Source organism: Pelodiscus sinensis, chromosome 26 (genome assembly GCF_052426305.1).
Source record: "Pelodiscus sinensis isolate ZL-2025 chromosome 26, ASM5242630v1, whole genome shotgun sequence".
Lineage (NCBI taxonomy): Eukaryota > Metazoa > Chordata > Testudines > Trionychidae > Pelodiscus > Pelodiscus sinensis.
In genome coordinates this window covers 5536020-5552301 of record NC_143077.1, presented here as the reverse complement: position 1 = coordinate 5552301, position 16282 = coordinate 5536020, and the positions used below count along the sequence as shown (strand labels likewise).

Below are 16282 nucleotides of genomic sequence, written 5' to 3'. Positions count from 1 at the left end.
GATGGAGGGGTGCAATATGATGATACCTGTAAGGTATTTAAGTGTGGCATGGAATGGGGGGCTCAGGACAGGGGGAGGGGATGGGGGGTGAGGAGGAGCTCAGGCCGGGGGCAGAGAGTGGGGGGGGGGTAAAGGGGGCTGAGAGTGGGGGGTGCAGGAGTCAGGGCAGGGTGCTGAGGTGTGTGTAGGGGTGAGTGTGCAGGCAGGGCGCCGTTTGGGGAGGGAGGGCCCTGAACCGTGCGTATCGGGTCTCTGCTGCTCTTCTTCCCCGTGCCCCGACTCTCAGGGAGCGAGGGGAAAGTGCCGAGCCTGGGTAGCCGGGAGGGAGAGGAACGCCGCAGGCTGGGCACTTTCCCCTCGCTCCCTGACAGTCGGGAAGGGAAAGAAGAGCAGCAGTCACCTGTATGTGCCCTGAAGCACCCCCTCTTTTAACACCCCCGGGGAGCAGTCCTGGACGAGGGCCATGCCCCCAGCCAGCCCCTTTCACCTGTCTGCTGCTTCGCGTGGCAGCCTGCAGGAGGCCCCAGGCACCAGGCTGGGAGTGTGTCATCCCTCCCCTTGCAGCCAGCTGCTTCTTGCCGGAGCGCCGCACCGGGGTGCCCCAGCTGCCTTTCACCTCTGGCTTAAGCTCCGGCATCTCCTGCCGTCCCAATGAAGCCCTGAGAGCGGGTTGCTTCCAATGTGCCCTCTCATTTGTTCCATTCCGGAGTGGAATAAATTTTGTTCTGTGCACTGAGGCATGGGCCGGTGTGCACCACCCAGAGAAACACATGCTGGAGGCTGTGGGCCCTCTGCTCATCCACTGGGGGCATTTCAATCTCTCCTGGGTGGCCGCCCACGCGCTCAGCTTCCAGGGAACACCGGTTGCCTCTTGGGGGGCAGGTCTCTTGCACCTCGGCAGGTCGGAGCCTCTGAAACAGAGTGCTGGGCCGGAGCTCTGATCCAGCCTGGGGGCCGCCCTGGGTCTGTGCAGCCGAGAGTTCACTGGGGTGCAGGGAGGGAAGGAACCGCGCTGGGCTTGGGACAGAAATCTCCGTGCCAAGGCAAACCGCAGCGCAGGGAGCTGCCCTCGTCCGCGTGTGAACGCTGCAGCCGCCCACCCCCTCCCCACCCGGGGAGCCTGGCTGGCTGCTGCTGGTGGAGGTGGATGGGGCAGGCTACATAAGGCGCTCCCGGGCCCCTTTGCACCAGTGTGCGGGAGCCAGGCTCAGAGGAGTGGCTCTGCTCTGGCTGTGGGAAGAGATTCTGGCCTGCAGGGGGACCCCAGGAGGAGGAGGCGCGCAGCTGGCAAGCCCAGACAGCTGCTGAACCGGGACCGGCAGGGTTCAGGTAAAGTCCTCTTCCTGGGAGCCGGGCGCTGGTGGGTTTTGCACCCTCCGGGGGGGTTGGTTGGAGCTGTGGGCAGCTGGTTTCTGCGTGGAGGTGGGGGAGGAATTGGCTTCCTGGATTTCTCCCTGCTTCGGGGGAGGGAATGAGCCAGGTTCTGGTTCTGCCAGACCGGCAGGTAGCTTTTGGGCTGGGTGCCGAGGGGGTGGCAGCTGCCAGCCTGCCCTGGCTTCGCCGGGTGAACTTTGGAAGGCGTTGCAAATCTTTCTGGGGTCCCGGGGAGAGGCTGTGGCTCTCAGTGGGGGCAGAGTATTGTGTAGTGTGTGTGTGGGGGGGAGGTTAATGGGATGTCATTGCCCCTAGACTGCTTGCCCCGGGTGTGTTTTGCAGAGGCGGAGCAGGGAGCAGGCAGCCGGCAGGGTGTGTTTGGGCTGGGGCTGGAAAGCAGAATTCCACAGGCCTTTCCTCGCGGTGCTGCTGGGGGGAGCTGCTTCCCCCTACTTCGCAAGCTTCCTCCCCCCCTCGGGGACAGGCACCACGCTTTGCAGACCGGGGGCAGGATCTGGCCCTGCCTGATTTCCCCCAGCCCTGAAATGCAGCCTCCTCTGGGGTAGGGCACCACTGCTGTTTTACAGTCCCTCTGTAGTGCCAGCAGGGGGCGGCCCCCAGGGTTGGTTTCCGTGCTACTGTGTACGGGCGCGGAATGAGCACCGGCCCCCAGATTCCAAGCATTTTCCCGAGCCCACTTCAGCGTCGCTGCTCATGCTCCGGGCAGCCTGTTCCCAGGAGGTCCCAGCCCTAGGTCGGCGGGTTAAGCTAACAGAAGGAAGGCACCTTGCTCCCCTGGCAAAGATGGATTGAAATTCCTCCCCTGCCTTTCATCTTCCCGCCCCCTCCCCTCTGCCTCAGTTGGCTGCTGAGACCTTGAAACTCGTTGCATTGTCTAAGGGCTGGAGCACAGCCCTGATGGCACCTTCAGACCCACGGCAGGGGGCCTGAGCAGGGAGTTACAGGCCATGCTGCTCTAACCCAAGGGGATATGAAAGGGAGGGAGGATTGAGCGTGGGGTGGAGCTGGGAGCCGCAGGAGCAGGTGTTGGAGTATTTCCACCCCATAGCTCTGCTGTGGGCCCCTCGATCCTTCCCTACAGCCCCCAGCTGCTCCAGCTCTGTCCTGCCCTCCCACAGCTCAGCCAGTACCCTGCCCGGCCGTCCTCACTGGATCTTAGGCCCCGGACACCACCCTGAGCCTGCAGATCAGGGACGAAAGCGCGGGGCCAGCTAGGGATGTGAGTGAGTCGCTAGTCGACTAACCTACAAGCCTAAGTTTAGCAGGTAGGCGAGTCGACCACTCACATTTCCCCTCCCCCCTTGCTGCCTCTGTATCGGAGGCAGCAACTGGGGGTAGGACAGGAGCTGGCGCTGGGGGGGAGCCGGCTGAAAAGCCAGTTTCCCCCCCAGCACCGTCTCCATGGTGAGGCCGGATCAGCGCAGAGCAGAGGGGAAGGATGACGTCTCCTGTCTTGTTTACGACCCCCCGGGTTATACCTCCCAGAACAACGTTTGGGTCTTTCTGCCACAGTGTCACTCTGTGGACTCGTCTTTCGCTTGTGCTCCTCGGTGACCCCTCGATCCCTGCCCCGCCTCACAGGCGTGGGGTAAATACAGTATCAATTGGGAGGCGCTCAGGGACAGGAGAGACCGGGGCCCGAGACGTACCAGCCAGGGACAGGAGTAAGCGGCTCTGACACCAGGTTCGGAGCAGGCGTGCCATGATGCCCGTGTCAAGTCTTAATGCTGATGGGGGGCTGCCAGGAGGAAAGAGGCTTGTCCTGGCCATGTCTCAGCCGGTAACTCCAGGCCTGCATTCTCATCATGCAGCCATTTACAGCAGCATGGAAGGAGTGTGACACAGGGATAAGGGGGAGTCAATTGCCACGTGCTCTGCCCTAGTGGAGGTGCCGTGTGATCCCAAATGCTCAGAGTCAAAAAAGGGGGGCGGGACATGGGAGGTAGCCTCCTCCTCCTCCCACTGCTAAAGGGGTGCTTAGCAATGTTCCCTCTAATCTTTTCCAGACACGTGTGACTTTTTCCATCCATGTGTGGAATATTTTTTTCGATGCGCACCGAGGCATGTGTGAATGTGCACCACCCATAGAAACAAAACCTAACTGTGGGCACTCTGTGAATCAGCCAGGCAGCTTTTGAATCGCTCCTGAGCGGCTGCCCAAGCAGCCACCTTACAGGGAACACTGGTGTTGAGCTATTCCCATCTCTGTCCCTGACAGTGCTCACAGGCGCCTCGGAAAGGAGATGGAGGGTGGGCAGTGCAGGTTGGGTGCAGGGTGCCCACCCCAGTGCGGGAGATAATTGGTGCAAAACTCCCCAGTGCAGGCAGGTTTCAGCCCCAGGCCCCCACTAATGTCACCCTGAGGACCACACCCCCCTCGGCTCGCCTCACCGGAGTCCAGGGGGGCAGGGCATTGGCATGTAGAGCCTGATTCTGCTCTGAGCCTCTGTGGCTGCAGCAGTGTGTGCATGAAAGCCTTGGACCAGTTACCGCTGGGCAGTGCACGGGGGGATGAGACGGGGGGTCCTGGGGAGGATGTGCACAGCTGCATGGCAGGCCACCCCGTCCCTTTGGAACTGAAATCCCTGCCTGTGTTTGAGCGGCTCAGCTGTGTTCCCTCTAACTTTTCCCACCCACATGCAGAATAAATTTTGTTATGTGCACCAAGGAAAGGGCAGGTGTGCACCGCCTCTAGACACGCAGGTCGCCCGCTTTGAGCGGCCGTGGGTGCTCTGCCAATCGCCTGAATCTCTCCTGGGTGGCCACCCAAGTGCTCAGCTTACAGGGAACCCTGCTGCTCAGACTTGTCCCCACCCCACCCCGTGCCCTGGCACTGCGAGGCTGAGGCAGCATACATAGGGCGGGCACATGGCCTGGCCCAGGTGTGGAGCGGGTCACAGCCTGCGGCCCGGCCCCCTTTCCGAGGCTGGCCAGCACTGGAGATGGAGGCAGCAGCTGACCACACTGGCACGCTCCTGCCCTTCCTCCAGTCTGAGAGGACTCAACAGGACCCCGCTCTGATGCGTTCCCGGCCCTCCTCGTGGCCCCGGCTGGTCTGGGAGCCGCACTGTACGGCTGCTGAGCTAGGGGCTGTGCCCTACAGGCTGCAGGGGGGATTTCTGGGAGAGCTCCTACCGGCCACCCGAGTGGCTGCCCCGCAGGAGAACGGGGCCGGCGCCACGGACCCGACGGAAGCATCGGCGTGGACGGCAGGCGGTGCCGCGGCCTGGCTGTCGTCCCAGCAGGGGGCGACACAGCGAGGTCTCGTGGCTGGGAGACTGGAAGGGGAATCGGGCTGGGCTAAGTTGGAAAAGTTTTGTTCCCGGGTCTCCTGTCGGCCACCAATTCACACACCCGCCCTGGCAAGCCCCGCTGGCCTATGCTCGGAGGCCCTGGTGCCAAGCACGTGCCGCTGGCCTGGGGCCCAGGTGAGATCAGGGTGGCACTAGGGCGCTTCGCCCAGCCCTAGGAACGAGGCTCTAAACCCAGGGGGGTCCAGGAAATGTTTCTTCACCTCCCGTCCTCTCTCCCCAGCCACTGCAGATCCAGGAGCATCAGCCACGAGATGAGGCTGCTGTGGTCTCTCCCGACCCTCTGGCTGTTGGTGGCCCAGGATCTCTCCGCCCACAGGGCCCGGACCCGCCGAGAGCTGGCTCCCGGCTTGCACGAGCGAGGGATCCGGGACGCCGGCGGCTCGTACTGCGAGAAGAACGACGCCTGTTGCCCCGGGCGGGACGACGCCTGCACCGTGCCCTACCTGGACACCCTCTGCTACTGCGACCTCTTCTGCAACCGCACCGTGTCCGACTGCTGCCCCGACTTCTGGGAGTACTGCCTGGGCATCCCGCCCCCCCTGCCTGTGCCCATAAGTAAGTGGCGCCGCCCCTTCTCTGCCGAGGCTGCCAATGACCAACCGACCGTTCTGGTGGTGTCTGTGCCGGTCGAATCGAATGTGCCCTCTAGGAGCTAGACCGGGAGCCCCCCCTGCTACCCAGACACCTGTCAAACGGATGCATTGTCTTGTTCCACCTGCCGCGGGATTTGAACCTGCAACCTGTGTGTGTCCTGGCCCTCAGTACGCCCCCGCCCCCATACCCTTTGGAATCAACAGGCATTCCGCGCCACAGAGCCTCTGCTCCCTCTCCTGCCCACGTGGCTGCCCTGGGTCCTATCCCTAACGGGAACACCCTGGAGCAACCCCGCCAGGCTGCAGACATGGGGAGGCCTCTCCCTTGCGCCCCCTGCTGGCCTGCGTGCCGTCGGGCAGCCGTCGGCTCCTTCCTTGCCACTCACCCGTCCTCCCGCCATCGCAGGCCCTGCTGGAGAGGTGTTTGTTTCCTGGGCAGCTGCAAGATCTCAGCCTGCCTGCGGCTGGGTGTGTCCACACTTCACACACCCAACAGCCGCCTGCCTCCGGCCCCAGGCTGCCTGGGGAGCTGCCAGCCGCCTTTCCTAGAGTGCTGGCTGCCTCTTGAGTGAAGTGTCCTTACCCCTCGGTGCCAGGCACTGGGAAAGTCATGGGCCAAGAAGGGAGGGAAGAAAGTCAAGCCAAGCCCAGGGCCCCTGGAGACAATGAAGGTTGGACCCAGGTAGGGTTGCCAGATGGTTTAACAAAAAATACCGAACACCTCCCCCCCTCCCCCCCAAAAAAATCAGGAAAAAACTCTGTTGAGAAAAAAAAAGAGACGAGACCAAAGTTGTTAAGCAAAAAAAAAAAAAAAAAAGCTGCTGTGCCTTTAAATGGCCCCACTGCACCCCCGCCAGATGCAGCAGGGAAAAATTGTCCCCGCCGGGCTTCCATCCGAGGGAAAGGAAATACTGGACATTTCACATGTCCGGTATTTTCTGGGTTTTTTTACCAGGCGGGGGGACCCGAATAACGGACAGTCCGGGTGAAAACTGGAGACCTGGCAACCCTAGACCCAGGCGGAGAGTATCTGAGAGCAGAATATGGCCCAGGACACTCAAGTTCCATCTCTAGAACACGGGTGGGGAGGGGGGATCCACAGCTGGTATAAATCAGCCTTCCCAAACAGAGGGTTTGGCCCGTATTAGTTATCGGCTTTCCATAGGACGGCCCCGCAGTCGGTCGTATTCTGCGCACCAGAGCGACCCCAGATAACACCTTTGCCTGAAGACAACTCGCTCTGGAACTGGGGTGCCCAACCAGGTCGGAAGCAGCAGCTACTGTAGCAGTTCCTGCTAGAGTGAACTAGCCATGCTCAGCCAGCCAAATAGCCATGTGTGACTAGTGACTGGCATGTCGGACTCCCTGGCTCTAGAACTTCACCTGGGGCAACCAGACCAAAAGTTGACCCTACGCAGATATGTGGGTCTCTTTCCCCCAGGGTGAAATGTCGGCGAGCCAGCTGGGCGGGGGAGTGACGGAGACTCGGGGGGTGTTTGGGCCCTATCTGTGGAATCCCAGGATGGGATTTGTCCTCGTGCGGTGATCCTTGTGCAGCAGCTGCTGTCTGGGAGCTCCGAGTCTGATGACGTCATGATCCTCGGAGCTGGACACGTGTCACCCCAATGTACAGACCGGACTCCCCTCTGCCCAGCCATCTCCCGGGCTGCGTGTCCCTCCCACCGGTGCATAGAACAAAACTCTTTCTAAGAAGCCATTGAGAAACCCATCAGCTTGTAACTATGAATCAAGCGTTTGTAACTGGCGTCTTTATCTGAAATGCTTCCAGTCCCCGGGTGCGTGGGAGGCCTTTTTGGGCGCTCCCATGATCTCACCCTGCAAGCGCTGCTCTCTGGGAATTCCTCCTGCCGGCCCCACGGCAGAGTCCCGCAGTAATGGCACGCACCGCTGTGCCCTCCTGGCTACGACGCAGTGGGGGCCAGCGTGAGCCCCTTTTGGAGTCGCGGGTGGGTTGGCCCAAGAGGGGGCTCTGTACAGCGACAAGGGTCCCCAAGCAAAGTGGCATGTTGGGAGTGTGAAGAGCTGGCCCCTAAGCTGCGTTCCCTGTAAGCTGAGCGCTTGTGGGGGCCACTCAGGGGAGATGCAGGTGCTGCCCAGCTGATTGGAAAACAGCTGGCAACGTGTTTCTATGAGTGGTGCACATTTGCACATGCCTCTGTGCACATCACAACATTTATCCCGCACATGCATGGGTGGAAATCGAGGGAACATTGCCCCTAAGCGAGGGGGTGGAGTCTGCTCTGTTACGCGCGTGGGAATCCAGTGTCCCCAGGGGAGCCAATCTTGATCGATGCAGCTGAGAGCAGAACCTGGCCCCCGGGCACTCACCTGTGGGAAGCAATCAGAAAAGCCCGGGGCGTGTTTACATGAGAGGCCTGCCGGGGCGTGCGTCACACCTTGCACACGCTTCGCCTGGCTGGCACCCAACCCCAAACCGCACAAGCCTCCGCTGCACCCAGGCACGTGCCCTGAGCCAATGCGTCAGAGGGTGATAAATCATACCGGCCATTGCCTCTGATTGCACTTTGGCCTCACACCCAGCTGCAGGGAGACAGACGGGAGGAGGGAGTCAAAGACCTGCCGGGAAGTTTGGCTAGGCCTGCACAGAGGCTGCATAGTTGCACAGGGATAAAAGGAAGAATCCGGCTCCTCCTACCCTGGGATAAAATGTAACCCTTGCATGCCTTGAGAAGCAAGAGTTGTGCTCCCACCTTCCCCCAAGTAGCCCAGAAAACCTGTCTAAGATTGGCTGTGGCACAGAGAGGGGTGGAATATTTCCATGGACAGCTCAGATCTGTTCTCAGTGGGGGCCAGGACTAGTGTAGAAGGGTGATGCAGAAGTTCAGAGACTTTCAAAGCTTAGGATCAAGTCTCTTCTCTGCCACAGACTCCCTGTATGACCCTGGTCAAGTCACTTTCTCCCTCTGTGACCATGGCTCCTTATTTTACATGGGTTATGGTCCTGCTCCTTTGAAATCAATGGAAAGATTCCCACTGATGGTTTTTCACCTCTCTCCTGTCCAGGCTGTGTTCGTGGTGCACACAAGTACCCACCCGGAGCCACCTACAGAGAAAACTGCAACCTCTGGTGAGTGCATTGGCTTCCCTAATGACCAGGTGTGCTAATGACCATGCTCCTTGCTGCAGCCAAGGTTTGCTCGTTATTTCCTGAACCGCTAATGACAGGCTGCCTAGAAGCTCCACTGCAGAGCGGTAACTTAGCCCCGCACCTGAATGTTTACTGCCCCCACAGCGAATGCTTTGGCGAGCTCAGAGCCCACCATGACACGGCTGATGAAATTCCAGACAGGGTCAGTTTCTCGTCACTTTCGGATTCATCTGGACTTCCTGCAAAGGGGTCACCATGATCAAATTCTGCCCTGACAGTTGCATTGTAAGCCAATCGGTTTTCTCAGTTGCAGGCTGAGGGCTGGGTCAGTGGCTGGGATTTTTCTTTCCATCCATTTCCAAAGTCTCGGATCTAAGGGATCGGAGCTGGGCAAGACAGATGGGGCTGTTACGTCTTTCTGGGTGCAGGGAGCAAGTGGGCACGGGAGGTGTGAATGGCATTGTAGGTGAAGGGAACAAAAGAAATCTCTCCACCTCTTCCAAGAGCAGGATCACTATTTAAAGGTGCAGGAAACGGAAAACAAAAGCATAAAAGCTTCAGAGCTTCAGAGCAAAAGTTACCAGACACTGAGGGTATGTCTACACTGCCACCCTAGTTCAAGTCTTAATGTAGATCCGGGGTTCCCCTGCATGCTAATCATGGGCTGGAATCTAATCTCCGTTACACTGGAGAATCTGGAGTGACTCTGGTGTGAATCTGGAGTGACTCTGGTGTGAATCTGGAGTGACTCTGGTATGAATCTGGAGTGACTCTGGTGTGAATCTGGAGTGACTCTGGTATGAATCTGGAGTGACTCTGGTATGAATCTGGAGTGACTCCACTGATTTTCAGTGTAGCGGCTCCAGATTTAGACCGTCTTCAGTGAAGGCAGATCTGGGCCTGTTAATTACAGTTCCCTATGCAGCCCCTTGTATCAGCTGGTAGGACGCTCCTCCACAAACCCAGCCCCCATCTGAGACCAGGCAGCCCCGAACTGAGTGGGGAGGGGCCTGAGCGTGTGGTGATCACAGCTCAGCATCTCTGGAAATGCCCCCTCCCCCACCCCTTTGCCCTTTCAAACCGCCCTCCCCCTACTCGGAGCTGGCCCCAGGAACCCAGCTCCGGCTCAGGCTGGCGGGAGGAGGTGGGGGGTGGGTCGTGCTCAGTGTTGAAGCCAAAAAGCTCCCGGGGCCGCGCAGGTCAGCTCCTGCCCAGGGCGGGGGCTTTCCTAAGGGCCCAAAGCTCCCCAGTGTAACTGGCATGTTCCCTGCAAAGGGGGAGCGGCTCCCAACAGGGCTGGGCCTTCGGGGGCTGGCCGCTCCTCAGGCCAAAATATTTCCGGGCCTGACCCACGCAGGTCTCCCCGAGCAATTCCCCCTCCCGCTTATTCCAGAGGCGCCTGCTGCGTGGGTGAGCCCAGCGACTCCTGCTCCGCTGTCGCTCCCCGAGTCCTGCTCCGGGAACCTTTTCTGGGTCGGCGACTGTGGAAAACCCCCTCCCTGACATGGCCCCGGCCTGAAAAGGAGAAAGACCCTTTCCCCATTCCCCTCACACACCAGCGCCTGGGGGGCCCGGGCTGGTAGATTCTGTGTGCTCCAGCCCCACAGGGGCACCAGCATGGGCTCCCCAGTGGTGGAGGGAAGCCCTGAACCCCGGGAGCTGGATCCAGGCAAGCTGGGGGCCACATCCGGCCCCTAGGTTCCCCGCCCCGCCTTAGGCAGATGCAGCCCTGCACTGGCCCAGAGTCCAAGGCCTATACGGCTCCCTTCAGGCTGCTCCAGCCCCCCAGCATGTTAGGGCCACTGGGAGCCTGGAGTGGTAGCCGTACGGCTGCTCTAACTTACGCCAGGGCTCGCTCCAGCCCCCGAGCAGCCTAGAACCAGGGAGGCAGGGAGGTGGTGTGGACGTCTGTGAAGCCGTCTTTTACTCCCGCCAGGGGCCTGCCAGGCGCAGCCCAGGCTCTGCTCCGTGACGCAGGCCTAGAGCAATGCCGCGTCTGCCCCCAGGGCGGGAGTCAGGCCGGTGGATGGCCGCGGCGCGGTCTCTCCCGGGGGTTAACCAGGAGAGGCCCCAGCCGCCAGGGACCGCGGCCTGCGCCGAGCCCAGACTGCGAGGAGGGGGGAGCGAAGGGCTTGGGAAGCATCTGGGGGCAACGGCACTTGAACTCTGGTTTTTTCCATTGCCGCGTGGGCACAGGGCAGCGGGGCGACTGCCCGGGAGGGAGGGAGGGAGGGAGGGAGGGCCCCTGGCCTCGAACTCGTCGAGAGGGGAGCTGGCGAGCCCCGGCCCTAGAGGAGAGTTGTTCCCATTTCCCGAGCAGGGACGTGCTTCCTTCCCTGCTGGTGCCTGAGCCCAGCAACCCCCCCGGGGACTGTCGGGGTGTGAGAAGGGTGTTTGGCAGGACTGGGGGTGGGGGGTGGGAAGGGAGAGCTGGCTGGGACCGTCCTGCATTTTTCTGGCCTCCTCTGTGCCAGGATCTGAAATCGCTTAGTAAAAGGCTCATCCATGAACCGCTGCCGCCACTTCCCCTCCTCCTGACAGTACGGGGCACGTGGGTCTTGAGATGGGGAAACCGAGGCACAGGGCGGGAAGTCAGCGTCCAAGCTGGGCACGGAGGGCTCCCCATCTGCGGCTTTCAATGCTGGAGAATGCGGAGGAGCAGCTCTGTTCTGCTGAGCTGGGGCCGGGAGCCAGGGGGAGATTCAGGCACCCCAAAGCCGGGGGAGAGGAGCAGGCCGGGGAGGTGAGCAGACACATGCCGCCCTGTGCCCTGGTCTCCCTGCTCTGCAGCCTGCGGGGGAGAGGGTGGGGGACGGGACCTTCCTGTGCTCGCTGGTCAGGGATGGCCGGTTTCTCTTCTGTCTGCGCTTGGTTTCTGGCAGGTTATAACCTCTCTCCGCCTGGTTGCTGAGAGCTGGCGGTGAGCCGGGGGCAGCCCAGCATAAGCCACCCACCTTCTGGGTGCGCTGTGCTGGGAAGTGGGGGGGGGGGGAGCAAGGAGCAAGTCCTGCCCCCTTTACCCACCCCCTCCCTGGGGTGGCTGAAGGCCGTTGGCTGGAATCCGGGGTCTGCACAGGTGTTTGGCACCTGGCCCCAGGGCCTGTCCAGACAGCCGGCTCGGGGTGTGGGATGCAGGGAGGGGATCTCTGCTCGGCCAGGGGAGGGGTGGGGTGGGAGAGAGAACCCCCCCAGCACTTTTCATCCCCCCCTTCTTTGTGAAGGGAGGGTGGAATCTCCCTTCCCCCACCCAGGCTGCGTTCTCACCCCCCCCCCTTTCCTGGGAGGGGGGGGTCGCCCTCCACGCTCCAGTGGACACCTGCCCTGCCACCTCCATCTGCCCAGCAGTGCCCAGACACTCAGCCCCCTGCACCCAGCAGTGTGAGGTTGGCGGGGGGCAAGGGACAGGGTGAGGTCTCCCACCCAGCGCCCGGAGAGGGAAGGGTTAAGGAGGGCGTCCCTTCCCCCCCCCTCCCGCTGGCAGGATCTGGGCCCGGGTCTGGGGCGCTGCTGCCAGGCTGAGCTCTGTCTGTACTCGGAGAGCCCAGCCTGGCAGCTCCTTCGCCTTAAAAGGAAGCGCAGCCTCTGGGCTGGAAAAGGAGCAAAACCCAGTGGGGCTCTCGGAGAAAATACCAAGCATTGCTTGGAGCTTGGTTAATGCCGGAGGCGGCTCAGGCGAGCTCCAGGGGCGCCCGGGGGTGGATACGCTGGAATGGGGCTAGGGAGAGGATGGGTTTCGCTTGGTGCCTGAGGGGGCGAGGGGGACTGCTTCGAGCAGTACGGGGCATAGGACACTTGCTACTCTAGTGACCACGGCTCCGTAACTTGAAGGCTTGCGGTCACACCTGAGGGTTTCAGGAGCGGGTGGGTGAGGTTCTGCCGCCTCCAGTGGGCAGAAGGTCCGAGGGCAAGAGCAGGCTGGTTCCAGCTGGCCTTAAAATCTAAGAACAGGCCCGAGTCTTCCTTTCCTCCCCTGCTCCTTTCATGCATCCCAGGCCTGGTGTCCGGGCAGGACTGTGAACCCCCCGGGGCAGATGCAGGGCGGAAGACATGGGCAGCGGGTATCAGAGGCACGGGGAGGCCACGTTGCCCAGCGTGGCCCCGCCCACACTCCGCCCCCTGCCTCAGCATGGCTCTCGGGCATCTGCCACGCTGAGGCTGGAGCCGTGCCCTGCCCATGGTCTGGGGCAGGAGAGGCTCACAGGGGAGGAAAGGGGGGCTGGAGACCTGCCCCTGTGTCAGTGGGGGCTTGGCTCCTGAAGGGGGCGGGCCCTTGGGTGGAAGAGGCGGGGCTGGGGGCTTGCATCCCCCCACACCCGTGGGTTCACCCACCGCCCCGGCGTTAGAAGACAGGTTCCTTTGACATGGCTCCTATAGCCCAGGAAGGCGGGCGCTCCTGCAGCCATGGAGAGACCCCTCCTGTCCCTGCCATCTGTCCCCACGCTGCAGGGATACGGTGGCAAAGCGGCGGTCTCGAGCGCTGGCGCGTCGACGCGGGCCGGTTGGGCTCCCCACCATTCACTGCAGACTCGCCCGCGTGCCGTGGCTTTAACAGGGGCTGCGGAACGAATTCTGCGCGGCAGCGGCTGCCTTTCAGCCTTCGCCCGGCCCCAGACCTGCCTGGTGTTTGTAAACTCCTTGGCTAACTTTCAGCCTCATTAATTTTCCTCCCCTGGGCCTTTGCCCTTCCAAGCTCCGGCAGCGACCAGCGGGGGAACGGTCACAGGTACATGCCAAGGCCGGATTTCAAGGGCTTTCTGGCACTTGTTTTGCAGCGCCACAGGGCTCCAAAGGCGCAGGGAAGCGTCCAAAGCCGTAGCTGCTTCTCGGATGGCAGCGTCCCACCCTTTAAGTGCCGGCCGCAGGGGAAGGGCTTCTTGGGAGTTGTGGGAGCAGATGCAGCCAGCAGGCGCACGAGTTGGGACCAGGGATGCAGCTCTCTAGAGGTGCCAATGTCAGCTGCCATCCGAGGTAGCTCTCCCGACTGGCGCCGTGGGCAGAACACGCCGGGGGCTTTGTGTGCAGCTGGGGAGCGAGCAAGAGGGGGCGACGGACCCCAGCCCTTCTGCACGGGCAGACGCGTAGCACGTCTGTGTCCCCAGCAACGTTCCCTCGAACGTTTCCCGTCCATGTGCGGAATGAATGTTGTTGTGTGCACTGAAGCGTGTGCACCACCCGTAGAAACACAGGCCGTGGGCGCTCTGCGCATCAGCTGGGCGGCACCTGAATCTCTCCCGGGTGGCTGCCCAAGGGCACCGCTTACAGGAAACGCTGGTCCCCAGATCCCCTGCCTGACCCTTCTCTCGTCTCCTTCTCATCCCAGTACCTGCAACGGGAGCAGGCAGTGGGAGTGTGAGCAGCACGCCTGCCTCATCGACCAGGAGATGATCGATGCCATCAACAGAGGGAATTATGGGTAAGAGCTGTTGGCCCGGAGGGTGGTTCGTCCCAGCCTTCGACAGCCGGAGGCTCGGCGGGGTCGGTGTTCTACTGTGGGCGCACAGGGCAGCTGGCTGCCCTTAGAAACCTGCCAAATCCTGGGCCGGGTTTGCCGTGAGCCCCTGGCCTGGCCCTGCAGTGCTAGGTGCTGTACAGACCCCTCCCGAGAGAGCACCTGCCCCCCCCGGGCTCACAGTCTAGGCAGACCCGCCGGAGACGAGGCAGGAGGAAGGATTTCCTTGCAGCGGGGGGAAACGAGGCACGGAGACTGCCTGCGCTGGGCATGCGAGGGTTAAAATTCTGCCCTGCACCTCCCAGCCTGGCCTGAGTGAACGCAAAGTCCTGACGTCGTTTTCGCGACCCAGGGCCCCAGAAAGGCAACCCGGTTCTTTGGCGAAAAAAGGAAAAACTCCCAGCAGCTGCCTAATTTTCACTGAGTCGTTTTAGCTTTGGGGGGGAAAAGAGCCGTTTCTTGTGAGAAGAATGGAGCCCGGCTCTAGGTGACAGCTCCGGCGCCCCACGGTGCTGGCGCATCACGGCCGGGGCGGGGCCTGGAAGCTCTCCTGGGATGCGTGTCCGTTATTCCTCCCCGTGTCCTTCCTATGCTGTTAATATACTCAGCAGTGAGACAGCACGGCTGGGCTTGCGGGAAAGGCACTGGCCGGCCCCCTGGGTCGCTAGCATGGCCTTGGCCTCACGGTTCTCCATCTGTAAATTGGGGATTCTCACCCCGCTCTGCCTGCCCAGGAGGTGGGAGGGTAAGGGCTAGACTAGTATGGATACGTTCCATCTCTGTCATGGACCAAGACAGAGCCCTGGACTCCCGAGAGACCTTGCTGGAATGGGCCATGCTGATCTTGGAGGAGCAGAATCTGGCGCTGAGGTGTCCAGCCATGGACACTGCTGCTTTTTGGTCCGTGTTCAACACCCTCATGCCCCCAAAGAACGTCTGGGCACCCCATTTCAAGGGCTACGTCTCGACTTCAGGCTTCTTTCGGAAGATGCTTTTCTGGAAGAGAGCATCCACACTGCAAAAGCGCCCCGAAAAAGCGATGTGCTTTTTCGAAAGAGAGCATCCCCATTGATCGGACGCTCTCTCGCATTTCAGTTGTGATTACGGAGGATGGAGTGGCCACCAGGGCACCTGAGCTTTTTCCTGGAGGCCTCTTCTTTCGAAAAAACACTCTTCCACATCCACATGAAAAGCTTTTTTAGAAAAAGTCTTCTTCCTCGTAGAATGAGGTTTACCGCCGTCGGAAAAACCCCTCCGTTCTTTTGACTTTCTGTCGAAATAACGCAGTAGCAGTGTGGACGTAAGTATTGTTTTTCGGGCAAAATTCTGCAGTGTGGACATACCCATGGAGGAGGAGGAGAAATTGGAGAAGGTCCAGAGAAGAGCAACACAAATCATTAAAGGCCTAGAAAGCATGAACTGTGAAGGAAGACTGAAAGAATTGGGTTTGTTTAGTCTGGAAAAGAGAAGACTGAGAGGGGACATGATAGTGGTTTTCAAGTATCTAAAAGGGTGTTACAAGGAGGAGGGAGAAAAATTGTTCCCTTTGGCCTCTGAGGACAGGACAAGGAGCAAGGGGCTTAAACTGCAGCAAGGGAGGTTTAGGTTTGACATGAGGAAAAACTTCCTGCCTGTCAGGGTGGTGAAACACTGGAATAAGTCGCCTAGGGAGGATGTGGAATCTTTATCACTGGAGATATTTAAGAGTAGAATCATAGAATACTAGGACTGGAAGGGACCTCGAGAGGTCATCGAGTCCAGTCCCCATGGCAGGACCAAATACTGTCTAGACCATCCCTGCTAGACATTTATCTAACCTGCTCTTAAATATCTCCAGAGATGGAGATTCCACAACCTCCCTGGGCAATTTATTCCAGTGTTTGACCACCCTGGCAGTTCGGAACTTTTTCCTAACGTCCAACCTAAACCTCTCTTGCTGCAGTTTAAGCCCATTGCTTCTTGTTCTATCCTCAGAGGCCAAGATGAACAAGTTTTCTCCCTCCTCCTTATGACACCCATTTAGATACCTGAAAACGGCTCTCATGTCCCCCCTCAATCTTCTCTTTCCTAAACTAAACAAATCCAGTTCTTTCAGTCTTCCCTCATAGCTCATGTTCTCTAGATCTTTAATCATTCTTGTTGCTCTTCTCTGGACCCTCTCCAATTTCTCCACATCTTTCTTGAAATGCAGTGCCCAGAACTGGACACAATACTCCTGCTGAGGCCTAACTAGCGCAGAGTAGAGCGGAAGAACGACTTCTCGTGTTTTGCTCACAACACTCCTGTGAATGCCTCCCAGAATCACGTTGGCTTTCTTTGCAACAGCATCACACTGCTGACTCATGTTCAGCTTGTGGTCCACTATCACCCCTAGATCCCTTTCTGCCACACTCCTTCCCAG

At 60.2% G+C, this 16282-nt stretch overlaps 1 protein-coding gene across 1 annotated transcript in view; it reads left to right on the top strand.

The window, feature by feature from the left end:
* The first annotated feature begins 1015 nt into the window (after nt 1–1015).
* The window catches only part of TINAGL1 (tubulointerstitial nephritis antigen like 1), a 33703-nt gene continuing 18436 nt past the window's right edge, over nt 1016–16282 (top strand). The window contains exons 1-4 of the mRNA XM_075909074.2: nt 1016–1329; nt 4930–5264; nt 8348–8411; nt 13753–13845. Coding sequence (XP_075765189.2) covers nt 4961–5264; nt 8348–8411; nt 13753–13845 — 461 coding nt within the window. The 5' untranslated portion in view covers nt 1016–1329; nt 4930–4960. The remainder of the gene's footprint in view (nt 1330–4929; nt 5265–8347; nt 8412–13752; nt 13846–16282) is intronic.